The sequence below is a fragment of the Grammomys surdaster genome, unplaced genomic scaffold, assembly GCF_004785775.1.
Source record: "Grammomys surdaster isolate TR1022 unplaced genomic scaffold, NIH_TR_1.0 218, whole genome shotgun sequence".
Classification (NCBI taxonomy): domain Eukaryota; kingdom Metazoa; phylum Chordata; class Mammalia; order Rodentia; family Muridae; genus Grammomys; species Grammomys surdaster.
Genome location: NW_021604663.1, coordinates 3361663 through 3385386, shown reverse-complemented (window position 1 = coordinate 3385386; position 23724 = coordinate 3361663). Strand labels below are relative to the sequence as shown.

General features: G+C 47.2%; 1 protein-coding gene across 1 annotated transcript in view; it reads left to right on the top strand.

Annotated features, from left to right (window-relative positions):
- Igf2r (insulin like growth factor 2 receptor) overlaps positions 1-23724 on the top strand; it is a 65134-nt gene that overhangs the window by 12201 nt on the left and 29209 nt on the right. Inside the window, exons 4-18 of the mRNA XM_028772747.1 lie at positions 170-302; positions 2385-2514; positions 5047-5152; positions 9154-9316; positions 9465-9630; positions 10472-10575; positions 13610-13774; positions 15929-16069; positions 17090-17233; positions 18414-18551; positions 19088-19235; positions 19767-19941; positions 20319-20434; positions 20821-20989; positions 21725-21904. Coding sequence (XP_028628580.1) covers positions 170-302; positions 2385-2514; positions 5047-5152; positions 9154-9316; positions 9465-9630; positions 10472-10575; positions 13610-13774; positions 15929-16069; positions 17090-17233; positions 18414-18551; positions 19088-19235; positions 19767-19941; positions 20319-20434; positions 20821-20989; positions 21725-21904 — 2178 coding nt within the window. The remainder of the gene's footprint in view (positions 1-169; positions 303-2384; positions 2515-5046; positions 5153-9153; positions 9317-9464; positions 9631-10471; positions 10576-13609; positions 13775-15928; positions 16070-17089; positions 17234-18413; positions 18552-19087; positions 19236-19766; positions 19942-20318; positions 20435-20820; positions 20990-21724; positions 21905-23724) is intronic.

The following is a 23724-nucleotide window of genomic DNA, read 5'->3' as shown; positions in this document are numbered from 1 at the left end:
TGCCTCCTGAGTGTTGGGATTGAAGGCTTGCACCAGTATGCCTGATAGAACTGTGTTTATTCTATAAGGGACAGAAATCACTGTTGTGTATGTCCATCACAAGTTTATGATCTCTCAGCCCTGAGCTGTGGGATGAAAGAAGTGGCTCACTTGTTCTCTGCTTCCTCAGGTGCCATGCTATGCATTTGATGACAAATTACAGAAGCATGATTTAAACCCACTGATCAAGCTAAATGGTGGCTATCTGGTAGACGATTCTGATCCTGAGAGATCTCTGTTCATCAACGTGTGTAGAGACATAGGTAAGTGTTGCTTTAGGAAGAAGGGTGAGGTGTGGTCAGTGCCTGCCCTGACCCTTTTGACATGCACATCCTCATTAGATCTCTGAGAAAGCTACTGTCCTGAAAGGTGGTCTCTGGAGGGCTGCATTTGTCTCCCTCAGCAAATCTGATCCTTCCCTTCTACCAACTCGACACATTCTACTCAAGCTACTGTTGGAGGTTTCCTCTGCCAGATTATCGGGAAACCTTCTGTTTGACGTTTCCTCTGCCAGATACTCTGGCATCTGGGGCTCCATGGTGAACTTTGTTTCAATTTGCTGTGTTTACCCAAGCCTTCTGGCTTTGAGTTGGAGGTTGGGTAAAAGGGCTGAGGGATGACAAAGGCTCTAAGAATGTGGCTGTGGTGTGTGCTTGGAGTGGGATGACCTCTCTGGTGTTCTCCATAGAACTGCATGAGAGGCCAGCATATCTCTCTTTGATAACCAGAGGCTATAAATGAGGGCCTCTATCTTAGAAGAGCGGTACAGTTTCACTATGTTTGTATTGATTACTTGCCAACCTCCCCAGTTCCTGTGCTTCCCTCATGGGCTCAGCACTGGGAGCCTATAGATCAGGACTGGCCTTTCTGCTGTGCTAGCTGTGATCATGCATAAAGAAATTGTGCTTCCAAGTAAGGACATTTTAAACAGAAAGAAGAGGGCATATTTTCTTATTTTTTTCTCAATATATATGAAATGTTAGTCTTAGAAAAAATGTGGAAGAATAAAATCCAGTTCAGTCTGTGAGACTTAGTGGGTGGTGGGTATGTGGCTGATCTATAGTTCTTTATGTTGTATACATACACAGCCCATCTTACTTGTATATTCTAATTAACAGCTAAAAAATAATTATTACACTCCACCCAGAACTGCCAGTGACCAGTGGTCATTTCAGGTTTTTCATGCAAGGTTACAGTAACTGAACTGGTTATAAACTTCTGCAACAATGCACTGTTTCAATTTGGAAAACATTAAGATTACTAGTCCTTAAATTTGTTTTGGAAAATAGATTTCTGTTCCTTAAAAACAAATCCTTTGGAGGCTTATTTTAATTCATTAAATATTTTAGATCCCCCCCCCCTAATTTTCGGGCAGTTTGGGAGAAATCAGCCTTTATGGTCTTTAAAGGGGGTTGTGTGTCCCCCACTGCTCATTCTTCAGCCTCAGGAAATTGTTCAGAGCCCCAGACTAACTTTGAAGGTGCCCCTACTGCCTTGTATTTACTTTAGACCTGTGGTTGCTATTTCCTGTCTGTGGATTTGGTACTTGCCTCTTTTCCTCCTTCGGGATACAGGCAGTCTCTCTGCCATCGAGGTCCTGTGAGCACAGTAGCCCCTCATAACTGTTGCTGTGTGTGGAAGCAGGTAGCTAGGTCTGAGTTTCTGGAGGGTGCCAGGAGGCAGGGTACCACTCCCACTTTGGCTGAGGTGGCTTTTGAGCCCTCGGGGTATGCTACCGTTGCCTTACATGTGCAGTGGTGTTTCAGACTCTGGCCTGATGCCACTTTAGTGGCTCAGTCTTATGCCTTAATCGTTCTGAAGTTTCCTGGAGCTTTGGTCTGGGGAGGAGGAAGCGTCTAGTGAAGGAGTAAAATGTCTAGTGGGGAGAGAAGGGAAGGGGGAGACGGAGACGGAGAAGGGAGGGAGGAAAGAGGGAGGAAGGGAGGGAGTTCCCCTGTAGGATGTGAGTCCAGACCTGTCTGTGGTTTCTTTCTATTGACTTCGAAGTCTTTTAACTCGTCCCTAGAATGCCTCATTTTCTAGTGTCTGCAACTTAAAGGGATAGTGCTAACGTTAGACTTAAGGGCCGATGTGAACATTTCTTAAACACAGGTGACAAAGAAATGTCTGTCAACTGGGCCCCTTATATGCTAGGGCAGAGTGGTACCTGTTGCCCTATATGTTACGTGAAAAGGTGATAGTCTCATGCAGAGCCTCAGAACACGAATGTGGAGATTGTGAAAATCTGTTTAACAGACTGGACCCAAGGATGCGTGTGATGCTCCCTCTGCTTTCAATGCTTGTGATACTACTTGTGCTTTAAAATCATCTGTGATGGTTTGCAGACTCCCTTCGGGACCCCAGTACACAGCTGAGAGTCTGTCCTGCTGGCACCGCTGCCTGTCTGCTGAAGGGGAACCAGGCATTTGACGTTGGCCGGCCCAAGGAGGGGCTGAAGCTATTGAGCAAGGACAGGTCAGTCTGTGCCCACCTCGGTGACTCTAGGTCCTCAGCAAGAGAGCATGCCTTTTAGTGAGACTAATGGAGAAGAGAAGGGAGTGTGAACTTGGTAATGGGGGTGCTGGCACGATCAAAGAAGTGTGTGTGTGTGTGCACGCGTGCAAATGTCATTGTGAGACCCATTGTTTTGTACAATTAATAGTTGGTAAATTAATACTGGTAAATACAACTAATACTGAGAAAAGAGACAAAAAAGAAAGTTTTTGACTTCTAGGAGCTTGGGAGGGAAACATGCTCCATGTCCAGCAGGCTTATTGACCCGTGTCCGGTCTTAGGCTGGTTCCCTTACTTGCTTTATTGATTAGGTAACGTTAATTAGGTTTGGTGAGACAGTTTGGTCGAGCTGCTCATGCTTTCTGCTTCGTGTCACTTGCTGGGTTATCTGTCACCTTTCTTTTGGAGAGATAGGTGGGGCAGTTTGCTGGTGGCCTTCCAGTAATGTGGTTTCTTTCTAGCTGGGGCACGTGGGCACCATCTCCTACACGTTTTTTTTTTATATATATACACAAGTTCCTGTGTCACTTATGGGCCTCAATGTCAAGAACCTGTTCCCCCCGACCCTCGACCTATTGTTCCTGTATAGACTAAAACTTTTTTTTAACTAAATGTATTTATTCACTTTATAACCCAATATTACCTCTTCCTCTTCTCCCAGTACCCCCTCACACAGGTCTACCCCCATTTCCTTCTACCCATTTTTTGAGAAGAGGAAGTCCTCTTCTGGGTGTTATACGATCCTCCCCCCCCCCCCCCCCCCCCCCCCCCCCCCCCCCAGCACATCAAGCTTCTGTGGGACTAGGTTGCACTGAGGCCAGGCAAGGCTGTTCATTTAGGGCAGGCAGACAGGCAGGCAACAAGCTCAGGTCAGGGGCAGCGCCTGCAACAGCTGTGTGGGCAACCTGCATGAAGACCAAGCTGCTCATCTGCTACACATGTGCAGGGGGCCTAGGTCCAGCCTGTGCTCGCTCTTTTGTTGGCGATTCAGTCTCTGGGAGCCCCCAAGCAAGGGTCCAGGTTAGTTGACCCTGTTAGTCTTCCTGTGGAGTCCCTGTCTCTTTTGGGTCCCTCCATCCTTTCCCCAACTCTTCTGTAAGACTCCCTGAGCTCCATCTAATGTTTCCCTGTGAGTTTCTGTATCTCTTCTCATTGGCTGCTGGGTGGAGCCTCTCAGAGGACACTTATGCTAGGTTCCTGTCTTTGCAGGCTGTCCCAGGTGCCTCTGATTACCCTGTGGTGGTTGTAGGACCTGATTTCGTACTAGATTGCAGACTTGTACGGACACTATTGTAGCAGGACCTGAATTGGAAAATGCTGGGAGTTTTCTGTGTCTGTATTAACATGTTCACAATGCCAAAAAACAAATACTACAGGGTTGGGCCTTTGAACAAAAGCAGTTTATTTCCTCAGCTGCAATTTTGGAGACTAAGACTCAGTTCTAGACAGGTTGGTTTCTTTTTTTTTGTTTGTTTTGTTTTTTTGTTTTTCGAGACAGGGTTTCTCTGTATAGCCCGGGCTGTCCTGGAACTCACTCTGTAGACCAGGCTGGCCTCGAACTCAGAAATCCGCCTGCCTCTGCCTCCCAAGTGCTAGGATCAAAGGCATGCACCACCACCGCCCGGCCGACAGGTTGGTTTCTTGTGTGACCTGTAAGTGGCCATCTTCTCTCCCTATGTCCACACAGTCTTCTCTGGTTTGTGTTCTCATCTTAAGAACAATAGAACTGGCACACGAAGGTCCTGTTTGTTAACCTCTTTAACTGTGGTCCAGTAGTTTCTGTTGAAACCTGTTTGTCAAGACTGTACCATTGGAGTTGGGAGGGATTGTCGAGAGTGACAAGTTGGTGATTGGGGGTCCCAAGTGTTGGCCGAGGGTTCAGGGAAATGTCGGATGCCAGGCTCAGCGTGGCTTGTCTATCGTCAGCACACATGTGGTGACGTGTGGGAGATAGGTGCTCATCCCACAGGTGAAGCAGGAGCTGGTGACTAGTAGTCATGCTTCCTGCCAGGGCCATGGGTTGGGGTTTAGGGGGAGCAGTCCTAGCCTGTAGCTGTTGTGTCTGCCATCTTGACCTGCTAGCCACAGATTGACAGGTCACACAAAGCTCTTTGGCTTATACTTAGATGTTAGAGGGAAGTCATATATGTTATCTTGTGGGCAAAATTGTGTTATGCCTACTCAGCTATGTTGGTCTTGTTTTATGAGGTCCCTTACAAAACCATTCCTTTATGCAGACAGCTCCCTTTGGTATTCTGGTTTGCATACGGATCATGTTTATTTGACTTTTAACAGGAAGATACACTGAAGTTTATACCTTTGCATTCTTGTTATAACATGGAAGTACAGTGGAGCTGTTTCAGTGTTTCCCTCTGCTACCCCACCCCTCAGGTGCACTGACTGAGGGTGCACCCCTCAGGTGTAGGGCAGTACATCAATTGGAATGTAACCTACATGTATATAACATAACGTCTCCACATGGCTTTTCTGCAGGCTTGTTCTGACTTATGTGAAGGAAGAGGGAGAAAAGCCAGACTTCTGTAATGGTCATAGCCCTGCAGTGACAGTAACATTTGTGTGCCCATCCGAGCGGAGAGAGGTAAGTGGCTTGTCCCTAAGTGACTTTAAAGAGGTAATCCTCAGCCAGATTTGTCCAAGTGATGTGTCACTATGTGTGAGTTTAGTTTGTGTGTGTAGATACACGTGAAGACCAGAGAAAACCTACGATGTCATTCCTCAGGTTCCCACACCAGTTATGCAGGCTGATGTGGTCAGTGAGCCTCGGGGATCTGCCCATCTTTGCCTTCCCAGTGCTGGGACTCCAGCTGTGCACCACAGTGACTGTGCACCACAGTGTCTGTACACCACAATGTCTGTGCTTCCTCGTCCCCAATGTCTGACTTTTTTAAAAACTGGATTTTGGAGATCAAAATTGAATGGCATAACATTATATACTGAGCTATCTTCCCAGTCTTGCAGCTTGGGATTCCCATAGGGAGAAAATCAGCCCTGTCTTCCATTTTGTTTCCTGCCTACCATCCCTCTCATTCACATCTATATGACCACTCTCTCTTAGCTGCTTTAATTTTCATTTCATTTATTTATGGTCTTGCGGCTGGGGTTGAGAGCCAGGGCCCTGGGCATGCCAGCCAGCAGCTGCTTTGCTGGGGAGTTGCTTTTAAGTCTTGGAGAGAGGCAAACAGTCAGGTGTCTGTTTTGAATGCGTAGTTTATTGTCCATATGTAATAACAGTGGGGAGCAACTCACGTGAAATAAACCTAACAACCTAACAGTCCGCCTCTAAGTGACACCACCAATATCCAGAGGCAGAGTTCACTTAGGGACTGTTGCTAGAGCAACAGGTTTCGAGTCCGATGTCCCAGTGCACAGCCAACCCCTGTGTCCACATCCAGTGTTGGGGATATCGTTGAGGGGATGCTGGCCCCACTGCAGATGTCCCTTGAGAGTGAGGAAGCTAACTGGTACAGCCTCAGTTGTGCTTAGCCAGGTCAGCCAGCATGCTGACCCTCAACACCCAGAAGGATCAGCGCCAGGCCATTGGCAGGACATCTACTGGGAGACATGGTCACTGACAGAGTCTCTTGTTAGAGTAAATGTGTGGCTCCCAGAGCCTGGATTTTTCTTTGCAGACCCTCTGGCCCCTGCATGAGTGTTATGGGTTGCCTGATCCCAAGGCACTGCCAGTCACACTCAAGGCGAGCACATCAGCACATCGTTTTTTGTTTTGTTTTGTTTTTTTGAGACAGGGTTTCTCTGCGTAGCTCTGGCTGTCCTGGAACTCACTCTGTAGACCAGGCTAGCCTCGAACTCTTGAACTCAGAAATCCGCCTGCCTCTGCCTCCCAAGTTCTGGGATTAAAGGCGTGTGCCACCACCGCCTGGCTCATCAGCACATCTTGATGTCAGGATAGTGAGCAGGAGGGGCCTCCATTTTATGTCTTCCTTTTGACCTAAGTTTTCACTACACCTTGGAATGTCATGAGTCATTTGAGAGCCTGTCCAGGCTCGTTCGACAATCAAGTGAGAAAAGGGAGGCCTTTTGTTCGTTTGTTTGTTTGTTTGTTTGTTTGTTTGTGGGTGTGTGCTCTTTTGTAGTAGAAATAAGTGGTCTGAGTTCTTTTGCTAAATACACAGCGTTTACTCTGATTTTAGGTCATGGGGATACAAGCTACATTGATGCTTACCTTGCCATTGAGCACCCTGTCTAGTTTTCCTGTCTCCGTCAGCTGGATGGATACCGTCTGATGGCCCAGGTGTATGTGAGGAGGGCTCATGTGCACATGTCTGTACACCCTGCATACGTGTGCACTTTGCAGTTATAGCTATAGACATGCCTCTAGGCAGCAGTTTGGTTCCTTTTTTTTTTTCTTGCTTGCTCTGTGTTTGGTAAGAAATAGTTTCTACCAGAATGATTAAGTACCAGAAATCTGCCTGGCTCCTTCATCCTCCAAGAGCTCTGAGGCATTTCTTGGTGCTGTTTGTGGGCCTTGAGGTTCTTCTTCAAGCTGCTACCTGGACAGAATGTGTGCTTGTGTTGACTCTGCTTGACTACCATAGCCCTTGGGACGTTTGTACATTCTTTGTTGATGTGTTGAATGCTTTAACAGCTGGTATTTAATAGATTTTTTTCTTGTTACATTCTTTTTAAAACAGATAATTGATTTTTTTCGTATTGTAAAATTCACCTGTTTTGGGTCTTAGCATATTTGCTTAATTTGTATCCTTTATCACAATTTAATTGTGGAAAATTTCCATCTCCCTCTCCTAGGGATGCTTTTGCCTGTTAACAATCAGTTATTTCTCCCTCTTCTTCTTAAAACATTCACACCACTTGAATTTGCTTTCTGGCAATGAATGAAGCTGTGTAGGTCTCTGGAGTTGATCTCACCACTTGGCTCTGCAGTTCCTTGGCAGGCTATACTGAGACTCATGCTGGGAAGAAGCATCAAGTTTTAGTCAAACAGAGGAGGGTTGGGCCTGTACTTCTGCCAGCTAATTAGTGTGATCTGCTGTGAACCATGGCTGGCCTCTAGCAGGTGCTTAGAGAATACTGAGGGAATTTAGGTGCCTAGAAGCAGTAGTGCTTACTGGTCCTCAGCCCAGTGGCTTAGTTTCTCCAAGGGTTAAAAAGGAGACACTGACTCATGAGTTGGAAACCTGCTGACTTCCTCTGTAGTTCCCACCAAAGATTGAAGAACAAAATGGCAGAATACATTTGCTGAGCTGGAGAAATCTTAGCTTTGTCTGGAGCAGCTTCTTAAAAGAATTGTTAAAGTTACACTTGTTTGTTTGCACATGCATGTGTAAGGATGTACATGTGGAGGTCAGGACAGCATGGTTCTCTTCTACCATGGGTGTCCTGGAGATGGATCACCTGCCAAGCTTAAGAGCAGGAACCTTTATCTACTGAACCATCCCACCTACTCAGAAGAACTCTCTGTGTGTGTGTGTGCGTGTGTGTGTGTGTTGTTGGGTGCACAGTGCATGTGCATATGCTGTGTATGGTGGCCAGAGGACCCTGGGTGTTGTTCTTCAGCTCTGCTATTTCAAGAAAGATGCTCTTGCTGGGACCTGATGCTTGCCGGCTTCATCCACTGAGCCTCGGGGGTGCGTCCTCCTCAGCATTGTGTTGTGTGTCCAAGGTGTCCACTGTCACACATGGCTTGTTACCTGGGTCTGGGCACTCAGCTCAGGGTTCATGTCCATACAGCAAGCACTTTACTGTCGAGCTGCCTCCCGAGCCCACACTGTGTTCTTTTGAGAGGTTCTTGCTATGTAGGTCAGCTCAGGCCTACCTCAAACCTACAGAGTTAGGTTTTCAAGGTTGCTGGCATAATAGGTATGCATGTCTATACTGGGTTCAGAGAAGGCAATGGATGGCGGTGCTGTTGCATGGCAGTATTCCTCAGCTGCAGGGCTTGGAGCCCCCCGTGATGCTTGCCAGGGTTGTAATGGTTCTCCAGTGATGCAGTTCAGAGTGGACTTGTAAGTGAGGCCGGTGTTACTCAGGGTGCTCAGAAAGCTGCAAGGTTATAACTACGTACAGTTACAAGTCCAATGGAGGAAAAAAGGTTAAAGCAAAGCTAGCAAACTGCTTTCTGTGCATGAGGATCTTAGTTTGAACCCCAGATACCCATGTCTGTAACCTCAGTGCTGGGAATGGGGTGTGTTAGGACACACTGGATACTTAGGTCTCATTGACCAGCTAGTCTAGCAGAAATAGCACTCTACAGGCTCAGTGTGATATTCTGCCTGCCAAAAAAAAAAAAAAAAAAAAATCCCCCCCAAACCCCCCAAAACAAGGTGGGAAATACTAGAGGAAGACATCTGAGTTTGACGTGTGGCTTATACACATGGGTGAGTGCACTTGAACACATACACACTCCCCATACACATGGGTGAGTGCACCCGCACACATACATGCTCTCCCACCCCTTGCTCTCGAACAGCACACATGTGCACACCCATGCAGTCACATACAGAGTTCTAACAGCCTGTCTTTGGGCTTTCCCAGAATATGGGAAGTACATGTTAATTGTATTAGAACTCTGATAGCATCCTTTCACATTGCTTCCTGTAGGGCACCATTCCTAAACTCACTGCCAAGTCCAACTGCCGCTATGAAGTCGAGTGGATCACCGAGTATGCCTGCCACAGAGATTACTTGGAGAGTGAAAGCTGCTCCCTCAGCAGTGAGCAGCATGATATCACTATTGACCTTAGTCCCTTGGCCCAGTATGGAGGTAGGTGTGTGGGCCCCTCCCTCTGGTCTCTCCCAGGCTTTATAGGAGGAACCTAGCTGGGAGAGGGGAGAGATGGACTTGGGTTGGCCTAAAAGAAACACCCCACTTTCTGACTGGTGAACACTCTGCTGATTTGCGCTTTCTCTAGGGTCTCCCTATGTTTCTGATGGAAGAGAATATACATTTTTTATCAATGTCTGTGGGGACACGAAGGTCTCACTCTGTAATAACAAAGAGGCTGCTGTTTGTCAAGAGAAAAAGGCAGATTCCACTCAAGTCAAAATAGCTGGAAGATACCAGAACCAGACACTCCGGTGAGTGATAGTTAAGTGCACTGTGTGTGCTTGTGAGCCATGGCTCTGCCCTCCTCTTCCTCTTCCCATTTGCCCTGAGCACAAGTAACTCAGAGCCTAGCCTGGCTTCCTGTGCACTTTGGCAAGTTGCCATTTGTCCCCGAGCAGTTGGACAGTTTCCTGACTTTGATAAATGCACATCTGTTAGGACTACTGGTTTGTAAATGTATTGTTTCTAAGAACATAGTGTAGGGACTTTAGGTAGTTTACAGTTGATGTGGCTATTGTCTTTGTGTTCTCCCTCCCCCAGTCCTTCCCTCCTTCCCCCTCTTTTCTTACCCATTCTCTGTCTCTGTTTGTCTCTCTGCCTCTCTCTGTCTCTCTCTCTTTCTGAAACTGAAATACCATTAGCATTATACACACGTTTAAATAGCTTAAACCCTGCTGTAATTCTTAGAACCTTAAGTTGGTAGTTGGCTTCACAAAAGCAAGAAGAAGATGCAGTTTTCTGAAATTGAGTCTTACATCAAATCTTATAGATGGTGGACGTTGCTAGCCAGGCTGGCTGACGTGTGGGCATTATTTATGTTGTATAAAGTCCCAGAGTGACAGCAAGAGCAGCTTTCTGCTTGCCAGCAAAGCGGCTGCCCTCCCTCCAGGCCGTTACTACTTTACAGCAAGGGGCCAACAGCCTGAACATTTGGAACTCATTTCCACAGGGCGCCTGCCCAGCTGGCTACAGAGCCTGCTGTTTCATGTCAGTAGTGATTTGTGGGTGGTATGCAAAAGGCTTAACAAAGCAGTTTTTTAAACTTCAAGTTTCTTTTTTGGTTCTATAAAACACTGTATGTTCACAACCTAGGTACTCAGATGGAGACCTCACCCTAATCTATTCTGGAGGTGACGAGTGTAGCTCCGGCTTCCAGCGGATGAGTGTCATAAACTTTGAGTGCAACAAGACTGCAGGTGAGTGAGTGTGTGCTGCCCACCCTTGCTTTGTGTGTCTGTGAGTGTGCGATGCCCACCCCTGCTTTGTGTTAGTGGCTTGTGTGTGCATCCAGGTGTCTTTTCTTGGAAGTAGGGTGCTGAGTAGGGAGTGAATTGACTGCTTTTGGGCCTGGCCACCTTCAGTCCCCAGGGTTTTCTGTTGCAGTAATCCCCTCCCTTCCCTCCCCTTCCAGGATGCATACATACATCCTGTTTCCATCTTTTTCTGCTCTCCATGTTTGTTTTGGGAATCTGCCCAGTGCTGGGTTTGGTGGGAGAGTTTGTGTCTTGGACTATGCTACAGGCACACTCAGCAGAGGAGGGAGGCCCAGCAGAGGTGACTTTAGCTTCATTCAGCAGCTTCAAGTATGTCCTTTTTTTCATTTAACAATCTTTTCAGAGTGATAGAGTAGTGGTAGAGTTTGATTTTGGGGATCTTGGGATGTCACTGGAAGAGTCCAAGCTGAAGTCATGACTCCCTTTGAGTGACTAGAGGGACCCCTGGGTCACTGGCTTGTCTACTCTTCATGTCCTGATATTAGGCATTCCTGGCACCTGTAGAGAGATGATAGAATTCTGTCATTAGAGGTCTGTCTTCTTTAAGCTCCTCTGTCTCTGTCTCAGGCACTCCTGGCTGACTTGCTTCTGCACTAGGCTTTGGTCCTGTGGCTGGGCCTGGCTTCCATTCTCATCTGTGTGCAACTGGCCTAAGCTCTCACGGCTGTTCCCCTTGAGTGTGTTTGTTTTGTATGTTTCTATGGTCAGCCTTGGACGGTTTGATCATGGTCCAGTTCCTGTGTGATTCATAGTAGGATCTGGAAGCAACCACTGTGCCTAGAGTTAATTTCTCATAAACTTACTAGTTTTTAAGCACAGGGTAGGTTAGGAGCTGGACTGGGGAGCTCTGAGCCACAATACTCAGAGGGCCCTGAGGGCTGTGGCTTACTGGGGCCTTCTTTTCCTACTGGCGTCTTTCATTGGCTCTTTCTTATCACTTACAGAGCTTGCATGCTTTCATGCCTGTTTGCTAAGGCACTCTCCACAGAGGCCTGATGGTGACAGATGGCTTCCTGGGAGTTCACAGACTAGAAACAGAGATAAGGGTTTTTATGGCTAGGTACAGGGTAAAGTGCTAAAGCTGAACCACTGACTGCAGAGTTTCGTTATCTGGGGGCTCTAGGTTATCCTGGTGCAGGATCACCTGTCAGCTGGTGAAGCTCATGTACTACTGCAGGAAGCTCACACACAGCTCACTGTCCTCTTACCTAGGGGAAGCCATCTCTGTATGGCTGTGATGTGCCTCTGGCTGAGTAAGAAAATAGATGGTTGTTGGGTGCTTCCCCACACCCAGTTCCATTTTCCTTCTGCTCATTTCTTTGGAATGAGCCTTAGGCAACTTACTCAGAATTCTGGATCCTGTTCTGTCTCTGGTCCCTGGGCCACGAAGCCTGTTGTTTCTGTGTGCACCAGGCTGGGTGCTAGCTTCTCTGATCTGGTCTCTTTGCTGCTTGAGTTACCCTGTCAGGTGCTGTGGCTGTAACTCCCCGAGTCTCTCTCGCCTCAGCTTTGCTTCCTGTAGTCTCTTCATGGCATTTACTAAAGCTTGAGCTGAGGGCTTACAGTGCAGGCTGGTCTCATTCTGGGATGCTAGGAAAGGTGGATTGATCAGCCAGGTAAGGACAGATAAGAGGATGGAAGACTGATGGACTTACTGTTGAGACCATGACAGTGTGGAACTAAAGTCGAGTGAGTTAAGATCGGAACTTAATGCCAAAAGCCTTTTCTTTTTCATCTTTCCTTTCTACTACAAAAGTTTTCAGATATGCAAGTAGGAGGAACATTATAATGAAATTTTATACAGCTGCCTCTAGAACAGTGGCTCTCAACCTGTATATCATGACCCTTTCACAGGGGTCACGTATCACACATCCTGCAGAGCAGACATTTACATCACATTCTTAACAGCAGCAAAATTACAGTTATGAAGTAGCAGCGGAATAATTTTATGGTTGGGGTAAGAACAGGAGGAACTGTATTAAGGGGTTACAGCATTAGGAAGGTTGAGAACCATGGCTCTAAAACAATCACTAATGTTTTTTCACATTTGTTTTGCTTTAACTGTGTTACTGTCTGGCTCTTATTCCATTTGGGATAGGTTTGCTTTTGGCCTTCCAATCCTAGTGATTTAGTTCAAGACTTTATAGAAATTACACTTGAGAACTCATTTGCTTTTGGCTATAAAACCTAATTTTCCCTCTCCTTAGAACATGAAACTGCTCAGACACACCTCAAGGATACAGGCAGACACATGGGAGGTGCAGCTGGCTGGGATTATGAAACCACCAACGGTGGAAAAAGGGCAGCTTTATGCCAGTGGCCGCTGCTAGGAAAGGCCAAGGGATAGGGTTTCCAGAGGGAGGGCAGTTCTCTGCCCAATCCCAGGCCAGGGAGAAGTGGCCAGTGAGGATCAGAGCTGTGCTGTTCTGGGCACTGCTGTTCATGAGGCCTCTGTGGGTGGAGGAGGACGTGGTGTTGACTCTACTAGGGCCTCACAGACACATATACTGAAAGGTGGGGCGTGCGGGTGCAGCCAGCATTGGGAATGTGCCCCTACCCTTGTGGAGGGATGTGAGGTCCTGCCTTCTCCTAGCTGAACAAGGAACTGCTCTGTGCTTGGGCCTCTGTTTGCCTCCCTGGTATAGGTGTTGGGGAGCCCTCAGGTCTGGCTCACTCATTAGTCTGTACTCTTCTCTTTGTACTTCTGGTGAGTCCTTTGCCATGTGACTGCAGCCTGGAGCAGCAAAACATTTCACTCTGGTCCACCGCCCTCATTAATTCTCTCTCCACCCCCTCCCTGACATACTGAGTATCGTTACACTAAGATGGTCTCTGGACAGCCAGCTGGAGAGCTGACCCTAATGCTGATTTCTGCTTCTTTCTCGGCTCTTCAAAAGTTCCGGGGTTTGAGTCATGTTAACAAGTTGTGTGCTTTCCTTTGGCTTTGCATGTGTAGATAAAGACGGGAGAGGAGAGCCTGTGTTCACAGGTGAGGTGGACTGCACCTACTTCTTCACATGGGACACTAAATATGCCTGTGTCAAAGAGAAGGAAGATCTCCTCTGCGGGGCCATCGACGGCAAGAAACGTTATGACCTGTCTGTGCTGGCTCGTCACTCAGGTATGGCTTACCTTTCTGGGATCGGTCGTCACTGTGTTCACAGGAGATAGTTGATCCCCATGGTTTGCCAGCTGAGTCATGGCCCCCATTCCCTTCTAGCCACAGCACAAGCTATAAGGAATACTGAATTAGGAGGTGAACTACTTGCATCTGAGCCTCACCTTTTCTAGTTGAGTTGTCTTGGCTCACCTTACTGTTCAGTTAGAACGTCCAGGATCTGCTGACAGGCCTTGGCCACTGTGCTTAGAGACAGTTTCTCCAGCAACCTTTTGGGGTAGTGACTGAGGAGGTTGGTAGAGCTGGGTCTCTGTTATGTCTACACCCTGAGCTTCTGTCCTTTCATATGGCTGCCTCTTTACTGCCACTGAAAGGGGATCAGCATGCCCCTGATCTGTAGTCCTGGGAGGGTTGTCTAGCATGGATGCCATGGTGAATCACAGTGTATGTCAGCGGGAGGCGGTTCATTGCAGAAACTGGTAGAGCGTGTGTCATATTGAAAGTGCTGGGTGACTAAGTAGTGCTGAGAGCCCACATGTCACACTGCCGAAATGGGTGGCATCTTGCTGAAAGTAGATGAGGTAGATGAGAGTGGTTTCATAGGAGCCTTGTGTCCCCTAAGGCAGGGTGACCTGCGTCAGCACCGGCTGTGACTGTCTGTCCCATTGTCTTTGGAGGCCTGTCTGAAAAGTACTGTTGGAGGGATATCTCCTATGTGTCCGGTTTAAGACAAGATGGGGTCCACAGTAAACAGTCTGTGCTGGCTAATGGGTTTAGCAGTATGTTATCCTCATGGTTGACTAGGTAAGCATCCTGGAAGCTGTAGAAGCACAGGAAATTTCTGTAGGAGATAAAATAGCTTCAGGAAGCTAGGGCTGACTCTTGTGTATGTGTGCGAATGAAAGGTTGGGTTTCTGCAATGTGGAAGAAGTTCTGATCTCCGCAAGAGAACCCTGCTAAGACGTGTGGAGCTCTAGCCAATGTGAGCTTCAGAAAACGCTCCAGGCCCTAGATTTTAAAAGGAGCAGGACTGTGGTGGGAGGACTCTAGTCAGTACTGCTCCCTTCGGCTTGTGTGTGCAGCTGAGTCACACACAACAACACGACATCTTCTGGTTTTGATTCTGTTATATTTTGTTTTTAAAGGAAAGGGGGTGTGTTGCTTATAGTTTAAGAAGGGATATATATAGTTCATCACAAGGAAGGCCTGACAATAAGGAAAGTGAATGGCTGATCACATTGCAACTGCCATTAGGAAGCAGGGAAGGAAACACTTCTTTAAGTTTTAAGTATCAGTGTGTTACAAGACACAAATTGGGCTCTTGAGAGATGATATAGACGTGCATTAATGCACTTAGCAGCCTATGCCACAGCCTGGCTTTTGAGGAATCTGGAGTGTTTCTGTAACATTTGCATCCGGAGGGTGCTGTGAGCTGAGACTTCAGAAAGTCCCACCCTGGAGATTGCAGCCATACCCCCTCTAGCCAATGCCCAGTGCTTTGGGGGAAACTTGGGCACACATGCTGTCTCTCAGAGTGTGTCTGTAGGCTGTGTTGGACTTGGGAACCTAACTTTCCAAAAAAATGGTGTGTTGTTACGGGCGAGCTGTGGAATTTTACTTCTGGTTACCAACTTCCCAAGAGATCATTTCAGATAAGAATGTGTGCCTTTGTGTGTCCTTCAGGGCCAGTTTATGGGATGGTAGGCACATTCTCAATGACTATTCTTTTCTTTGCCTGATACCCTTAACACCCAGTCATGATCTCCCTGTCCTCCAGATACACCATACACACACATACACACACACACACACACACACACACACACACACACACACCCCTACCCATCAGGATCCGTCCTTCCCTTCTGTGAGCCAGACCTTCCACCCTGCTCCCAGTCGACTTGTGAAGAAGAGGTAGATGCTTTCTTGGCTGCTCAGGCCCCTGTGGGACCTGAAGCTCAGCATGTGACCTGTGCCCTTTCACTAGGCTCACGACGGCAACTGACCTTCTCATGTGGTTGAGAAAACATTTTGGGGAATGCTCTGTTCCTGACACATTCAGTGAGATTGTCTGACCTTGGCTTCGTCACTGTTTTAAGATGTGACCACAAGAAAAAGTCACTGCCTTTGGCTAAAGGACTTTGGGTTTGATTGCAGAATCAGAACAGAATTGGGAAGCAGTGGATGGCAGCCAGGCTGAATCAGAAAAGAGGTATTTCTTCATCAATGTCTGTCACCGGGTGCTGCAGGAGGGAAAGGCCAGGAACTGTCCTGAAGATGCCGCTGTGTGTGCTGTAGGTGAGTTCTATCTGAGGGGAGCCTCTCTCTAAGAGTGTGTGCACTCCAGCTGCTTCCTTGGGGGAGACGTAAAATGTGGTTTGCTTAAGCCTCCTGCCTTGGGTAAATACTCAGGATGATAAAGCATTTTAAAGTTTCAGTGTCAGAGCCAGTGCACTCTGAAGTTCTGAGGCTGGCAGAGGTGTTACGAGGTAGAAAGAACCATGTTGGAAAATGCTCGATGATCTGTCTTCATTTTGTAGACCTTTGAAGAATTTTTCAAACCCATTTGAAGAATAATACTGTCATTACTTGTAAAACTAATTTTGAATTTTCAACAGCCCCTGGTCAGACGCTTAGGGGAAGCAGAGTATCTGCTGGAGCCTTCAGCTGAGCAGTGTGCCTGAGTGTTCTTCTTGCTGTTGTTGTTGGTCTTGTATGTCACATAGAGGTGTCTGTCTTAAGAGACACTTTGAAGATGCCAGGAGGATGGGAAAGAGAATCAGTTAGAACCATGGATGAGAAATTAGTGAGGCTTGGGTAGATTTGGGGGATTACCCTGGCATTCATAACTAGAGATATGTCTCAGAGTAACCGAAGTCTGTTCTTGTCTTACTGAGGGCTCAGGCACAGACACTGTCAAAAGTAACTGAGCCAGGGATTCAATGTGGGTGCCACAGGGGAGTGAGTGCCATACAGGTGTGAATTCTGCTTGCTCATGAGTGAAAGCTGTGTCTGAGGGCAGCTGAGGCCCTAGGTGTGGAATAATGTCCTTTACAGATAGTGATGGTGCCCACACAGCCCTGTCCTTAGGATGCCTTTGGGGGAATCCCATGTATCATCTTCAGCATGTCCCTGCCAAGGCAGGAGGTGGCCTTGATGTGACTATTTCTTTCAAGAAAACTGTTTTCCGTCACAGCCAGGTTAGGTGGGCTGAGAGAAGGGCCTGGTGGCCCGCTGGCACTTGCCTGAGTCTTGGTATACTTTCTAATGCTTACATGATGAGAATTTTCCACTCTAACTTCTTTTTTCACCCCCCAGATAAGAATGGAAGTAAAAACCTTGGAAAATTTGTTTCTTCTCCTACAAAAGAGAAAGGACACATACAGCTTTCTTACTCTGATGGTGATGACTGTGGTAGTGATAAGAAAATAACAACTAACATCACACTTGTGTGCAAACCAGGTAATGTCCCGGGAGAAGCGGCACACTCAGACTCTCCGTGGTTTCTGCAGTGGGGTGGGATGGAAGGGCAACACTGAGCACTGCTAGTTCTAGTCTCTGGGGATGGGAATCAAGTTCTGGATTTCAGCCTAGAAATGGAGAAACCATATGCTGTCTACAGAGAGTTGTGTTGACATACCCCAAAGGAGTCTTGAGTCTCTCTCTGCATGACATCCTGTGCATAAGGACTGTCAGAGGATCAGGGTGTGGAGTGCTGAATTTCCTCCACAGGGGGATCATAAATGGCTTAGAAATATTTTCTTGATTGCAACATCTCAACCGTGGTTATCCCTCCCCTGATAAGTTTCTGTTCTTTTTGCTAAGACTGCATTTGTGCATGTATTTCAAGTGTTCTCAGGATGCTGCCTGTGTTCCACGCTTCACAGTTCTGTTGATGATTTCTAGGGATTTCCTTGTTGACATGGCACAGTCTTCTTATTTAGAGCATTTTACTGCTGGGAATGTAGACGCTCCACGTCCCCTCTACTCCCGCCCTGGAAAGTTTCCTTTGTATAAATTCCCAGCTGTGGGAGAAGGACACAAGCTAGGAACATTTTGGTTCTTGTTTTATTATGGTGGACTACATATAGCACACAACTTACCAGTGTGCCATCTTAACTGCTTTCACATAGGTAGCTGAGTGCCGCTGGGCTTGTGTGGCTGTTACTGCTGTTCATCTGGAGAGTTCTGTCCCCAGCATCTGGCACCCACCTATTTTGCCTGTCTGTGAACTTGCCCATTCTAGGCAACTCCTGTCCATAAAACCACAACACAGTATTTGTAGGAGACTCCTTTCCCAGAACCCTCCTTCCTTGAGATAAGATTTCACATAGCTGAGACTGGCCTTGAACTTTTTGTGAAATTGGATGGACTTGAATTTCTGTGTCCCCATTTCCACTTTCTGAAGACTTGGCATTGTGGATAGGCAGGTGCTGTGTGTCTGTTTTATACAGTGCTGGGTGTGGAACACAGGGCTATGCTAGTCAAGCACTCTACTGTATGAGCGACATTCCCCACTCTGTACGACCATTCTTTAATCTCCTCTTTCCTAGGGTTTTTAACAGGGAAAAAGGTTTTAGAGTCAGCAGGTAAGTGCTTGATTGTTTTTCTTTTTTCCTCCTCCTCTTGTTCCTGTTGATAGGTGACCTGGAAAGTGCTCCGGTGCTGAGAGCCTCGGGAGCCGACGGCTGCTCCTATGAGTTTGAGTGGCATACGGCTGCTGCCTGTGTACTGTCGAAGACAGAAGGAGAGAACTGCACAGTCCTGGATGCCCAGGCAGGTCTGTGTCTAAGCAATGCCCTGGTGTCTGGTGGGCCTTAGGCCCACAGGTAGCCTTTGCTGAAAGCTTAGCAGGACTGTTAGGAGCGACCTGCTTTAGAACTCTCCGTTCACGTCTTCTGTTGTGTGCTTGAGCTGTGGCAGGACCCATCTTGAATTTGTGACTGTGCTGGATTTACTTGAACACAAGAGGATCCACACACACATTTGAAAGGCTTTTGGATGACTCTTAGGCCAGAATCCCTTGATTGGGGAGTTTACAAGAAGGCCGTCATAGTTTGGTTATCTTGTTTGGTTGTACCATGTTTGTGAGACCTGGAGTTACAGGTTTGAACAGGATTGTAGGGCTCACAAAGTGGAAAAGGGCAATGTCCAGGCAGGAGATAGTCACTGCAGGGACAGTAGCTTAAAGGTAAAGTGACCTTTCTAATTCAACATCCTTTTGCCCTAGGAGTAGTTTCTGAGAAGCTTGCATAGTCATCTGTCCCCTGTGCCATGACTGACCTGACATACCTGTGCTGTTTTTATGTTACTCAGGGTTTTCTTTTGATTTGTCACTCCTCACAAAGAAGAATGGTGCATATAAAGTTGAGACAGAGAAGTATGACTTCTACATAAATGTTTGTGGCCCCATATCCGTGGACCCTTGTCAATCAAACTCAGGGGCCTGCCAGGTAGCGAAAAGGCAAGTAACCTCTGATTCTGTCTGGGTTTGTTCTTTGGTATTGTGGGCTAGTGAATGTTTCGTACAGGGGTAGTTAGGCTTCCTGTGAACACCATTGCTTGATAAGCACTTAAATACTAAGAAGACCCCGTCAGAAGAATTGCAGGATGCTGGGACCTAAACTTCCCAGAGAAGGAGCCAAGCCTTATCATAGTGGCTGAGAGAGGTCTGGGCTTATTTGATGCTCACTTGTGAACTTTGAGCTTTACAGTTCTTGCATATTTATGTATGTATTTCTCCTTACTGTATAGGGTTAGTTCTAATGAGTTGAGTTGTACTACAGGCCAGTAGTGCTGAGAGAAAGTGTGTGTGTGTGTGTGTGTGTGTGTGTGTGTGTATTGCTTTTCTCCTTCTATAGCCTAAAAAGCTACATGTGATATTCCCAGGGACTGCAGTGTCCTGGACTGACCTTGCTTTTGCCCCCATTTGTGTAGCTTTAGAGAACTCCTGCCCCATAGCACTTCCAGAGTGACGTTTCTGTGTTCATTTTAGTGGTAAGTCTTGGAACTTGGGTCTGAGTAATACTAAGCTTACCTACTACGATGGGATGATCCAGCTGAGCTACAAGAATGGCACCCCCTATAATAATGAAAAGCACACACCGAGAGCCACACTGATTACCTTCCTCTGTGACCGTGAAGCTGGAGTGGGCTTCCCAGAGTATCAGGTGGGAATTCTCTTGGGTAATTTCCTGGCCACACCTGGGCCAGTTGACCACCCTTTCTGTAGGAACAGAGCTAGTATTAGTCTGGGTTTCTTGCCCAACCATCATATAATCATTCCTCTCGCAGTTCCCAGGGTGCTTAGGCAGTATGTAGTTACTGGGTAAGCTGCTTATTCAGAGGCCCATTTATCTTAATGCTAGTCCACAGCCCTGCTGGTTGTGTTAGAAAACATGTAGGAGATACTTCCCTTGCCCACAGACAGGTTCCATCATAGTTCTGATGTTAAGCTAGGGACCAGTTTTGCTGTGGGTCTTTGGGGATGTTACAGATGTAGGTGCTTGTACTATCCTTTCCTGTCTTCTCCTTGTCTTGGGATTAGGAAGAGGACAACTCTACCTACAACTTCCGGTGGTACACCAGTTATGCCTGCCCAGAAGAGCCCCTGGAGTGCATGGTGACAGACCCCTCCAAGATGGAACAGTATGACCTCTCCAGGTGAGCACTTGGCTTAGCTGACGGCAGTAGGTTTGTGGTGGCCCCAGGGTGCAGGACTAGGGACACAGAAATAGAAAGGAGGTGGATGTGATCTGATATCCTCACATCTGCGGCATCAGTTGACCGTCGTCATAGCAGACACTCGTGTAACATCATTGTTTAAAACAGCCACTCAGTGTAAGGTGAGTATGTGGGGGAATATGGCAGGGTCCTCTGCATGTGGAGCTTCAGCCTGTCAAAATGTTAGGACATGTCCTGTGAGTCAGTCACCATATAGCTTGATTCATTATCCATTGATAATGTCTTCATTTCTCTAATGACTAAGCATTAACTGCTGGCTTTAGCTAGTTCACCTTTGTAAAAGCGTACTTTTGTGTTAACACTAGTCTAGTGAAGTCTGAAGGTGGCAGTGGAGGAAACTGGTATGCTATGGAAAACTCGCGTGAACATGTCACACGGAGGAAGTACTACCTCAACGTGTGTCGGCCTCTGAACCCTGTGCCAGGCTGTGATCGCTATGCATCTGCTTGCCAGATGAAATATGAAAATAAAGAGGTATGTCTGCGTTTCTCTTGTCTCCTCTCCTGACTCTGAGGCCTGGTGTTGTAAGGTAGTTGTTCTGGAACTCTTAATCAGAGCAGTCCTGCTGCCCAGGTGAAGCCTCTGAAGATGTGGCTCTTGCACAGACACATATCACATTGAATCTGTTCAGACTTAAAATGGCCACTGGCCATTGTTGATCCAATTTTGGAGAGAAAGCTCTTAGTGGTTATGCTGGCCTGAATTCAGATGCCTGAGTGATTCTGCAGACGTCCATAGCTCAGAGCCTCTGGTACCCCAGAGTCGGATGTGAGAGTGTGCTCAGAGTGAGTGACCCAGATGCATGTGATAATGCCACTCTGGGTGCTGAGTGCTTCATCATCTACTAGGAGACCATTTAACTTTCCTGTGGTCCTTATATGTGGTGGGCTTTGAAAGTTCCACACAGACCCCAGAAGTTGACTTCTGCAAAAACAGTGTGAGCATTTGCTTTCGGTGCACATGCTTGTGGTGTGCTCTGGTGCCTCAGAGGCCTTTGAGGCTGTATGTGCATGAGTGTGTGTTCTCTACCACAACAGCAGCTTCCGGGTACAGCCAGCCCCCACTTAGGGGTTCCCCCCACTCAAGGCTTCTGCATTTTGTTTGCCTGCTTACACAGTTGTAAGCAGTGGCTTCATCGGCAGTAACTACTATGAGTGGCAAGTTGACTTCCTAAGGAAGGAAGGAAGCCAAATCCACACTCTGTTGCAGGGCTCCTTGGCAGAGACTGTATCCATCAGTAACTTGGGAGTTGCAAAGGAAGGCCCTGTGGTGGAGGAGAGTGGCAGCCTCCTCTTAGAGTATGTGAATGGCTCTGCGTGCACCACCAGTGATGGCCGGCTAACCACCTACAGCACCAGGATCCACCTTGTCTGTGGTCGTGGAAGTATGGTAAGTGCTGTACCCGAGAGTGGCAGGGACTGTGGAAGAGCACCAGGGCCAGTGTGTGCAGTTCTATGCTCTGTTTTCCATTGCAGCAAAGTCTCTAGGGCCTGAAATTGGTCATTTCAGGCATTGCCGAGTTACCAAGAACATTGCATTTATCATGAGTGTTGTACACTTGTCACCACAATTCATGTTGACAACTTTTTGGGGATTATTTTTTGCTTGTTTGAGATTTGAGTCTCACTGCGTGGCCCTGGCTAGCCTGGAACTTGTTATGTAGACCAGACTGGCCTTGAACTCCTATAGCTCTGCCTCTTGAGTGTTGGGCTTAAAGGTGAGGGCTATGGCACCTGCCTTATTTTCCCAACCTAGTTTCTGTTGCCACCCCCTTCCTTCCCTCCCTCTTTTTTTCATGTATGTGTGTGTTTGTGTGTGTTTTGGGGGACAAGATCTCAGGCTGGTCTGAAACTTACTGTGTAAACCTCAAATCCAGAGCAAGGATTAAAGGTTTGTGCCATTGTTCTTTGTAGACTTTCTGGATTCTCCTGGGACTCAGTCCAGTGGGTGTGAGGCCTGGTGTCCAGGCACCCTGCAGACATGAAATTTGTTTTGTCCTTTGCTCAGTTCTCTGAGGTTATGGAATGACTGAGGACAGTGTCCATCCGGGGGTTGCAGACATACTCCCTTACCTACATGATCCTAGGGTGTTTGTTAGTTCATTTTGCTTTGTTTTTTCTCCTGTGTCGAGAAAGAATGCTAACCCCTTAGGTTGGTCTCGTCAGCTGTGCCTAGGTGTGTAGAGCCCTGTTATAGGTCATTCTTTTCTTTACCCTTTTTGCTGTCATTTAGAAAATGCATTTAGTTCCAGAAAATTCTTTGAGATGCTTCCAAGTATTTTCCTACAGTGGCTAAACTGGTTTTGCCTATGGGCCTGGTGTACAGTGTGGGCCCTGGTAAGACTCCTGAGGTAGAGTAGAGGAGGTCAGGTTTACAGACTGTACCACAGGCTGGAGCCTGGGTCTTTCTTACCCTTGGGGAGTCAGGGTCCTTGGGTTGATGAGGAGAGTGAGTGGGGCATACAGGTAGAAACTGTGGGCTGTGGGCTGAGACCAGCTGGATAATGCCAGTAAAGTCTTGGTGTGCTGTCCAGTTAGCTAACCGTGAGCCACTGCTGTCTGTGATGGAGACAGCACTCACCGAATGGAATGTGACTTTTGTGAGGAGACTTTTTATTGAACCTCCATGTATTATAAGCCAATAATACTCACAAATTAGCACATCTGTGTAATCGGAACCTGGGTCACAAAACAAGATACTTGCCCCACATAGAAGCTCTCCTTGTGCTCCTTCCTGTTGGCTCAGCCCTTTTCCTGACACACAAGCCGTTTTTTAGAAGATTTATTTTTTTTGTGTGCATTAGTGTTCTGCCTGCATGTCTGTACAAGGTACAGACTCCAGTCACAGACACTGAGCTGCCATGTGGGTGCTGGGAATTGAAACCCGCATCTCTCCAGCCCATACAAGTCAGTTTTGCCTTATTCCAGTTGCTGTCTACAGCTATGCATAGTAATTTTCTGGTTGCTTTTGTTAGACTCTGGGTGCACAGGCTTGGATTCAAGCTGAGCTTTTCCATGTACTGCTGGCTTGAGCTAAGATGTGCTAATGTCTGTGCATATGAGGCCCCTGCCCCCAGGTGTAATGAGAACAGTGTGGTATAGGAAGGAGGTACATCAGTGCTGACCCACTGCCGACTGTCAGTGGGTTCTAGCCTGACACACTGATGTTCGACTGCTGTGCTGATTTCTCTCTGCCCTTGTGACCTTTCA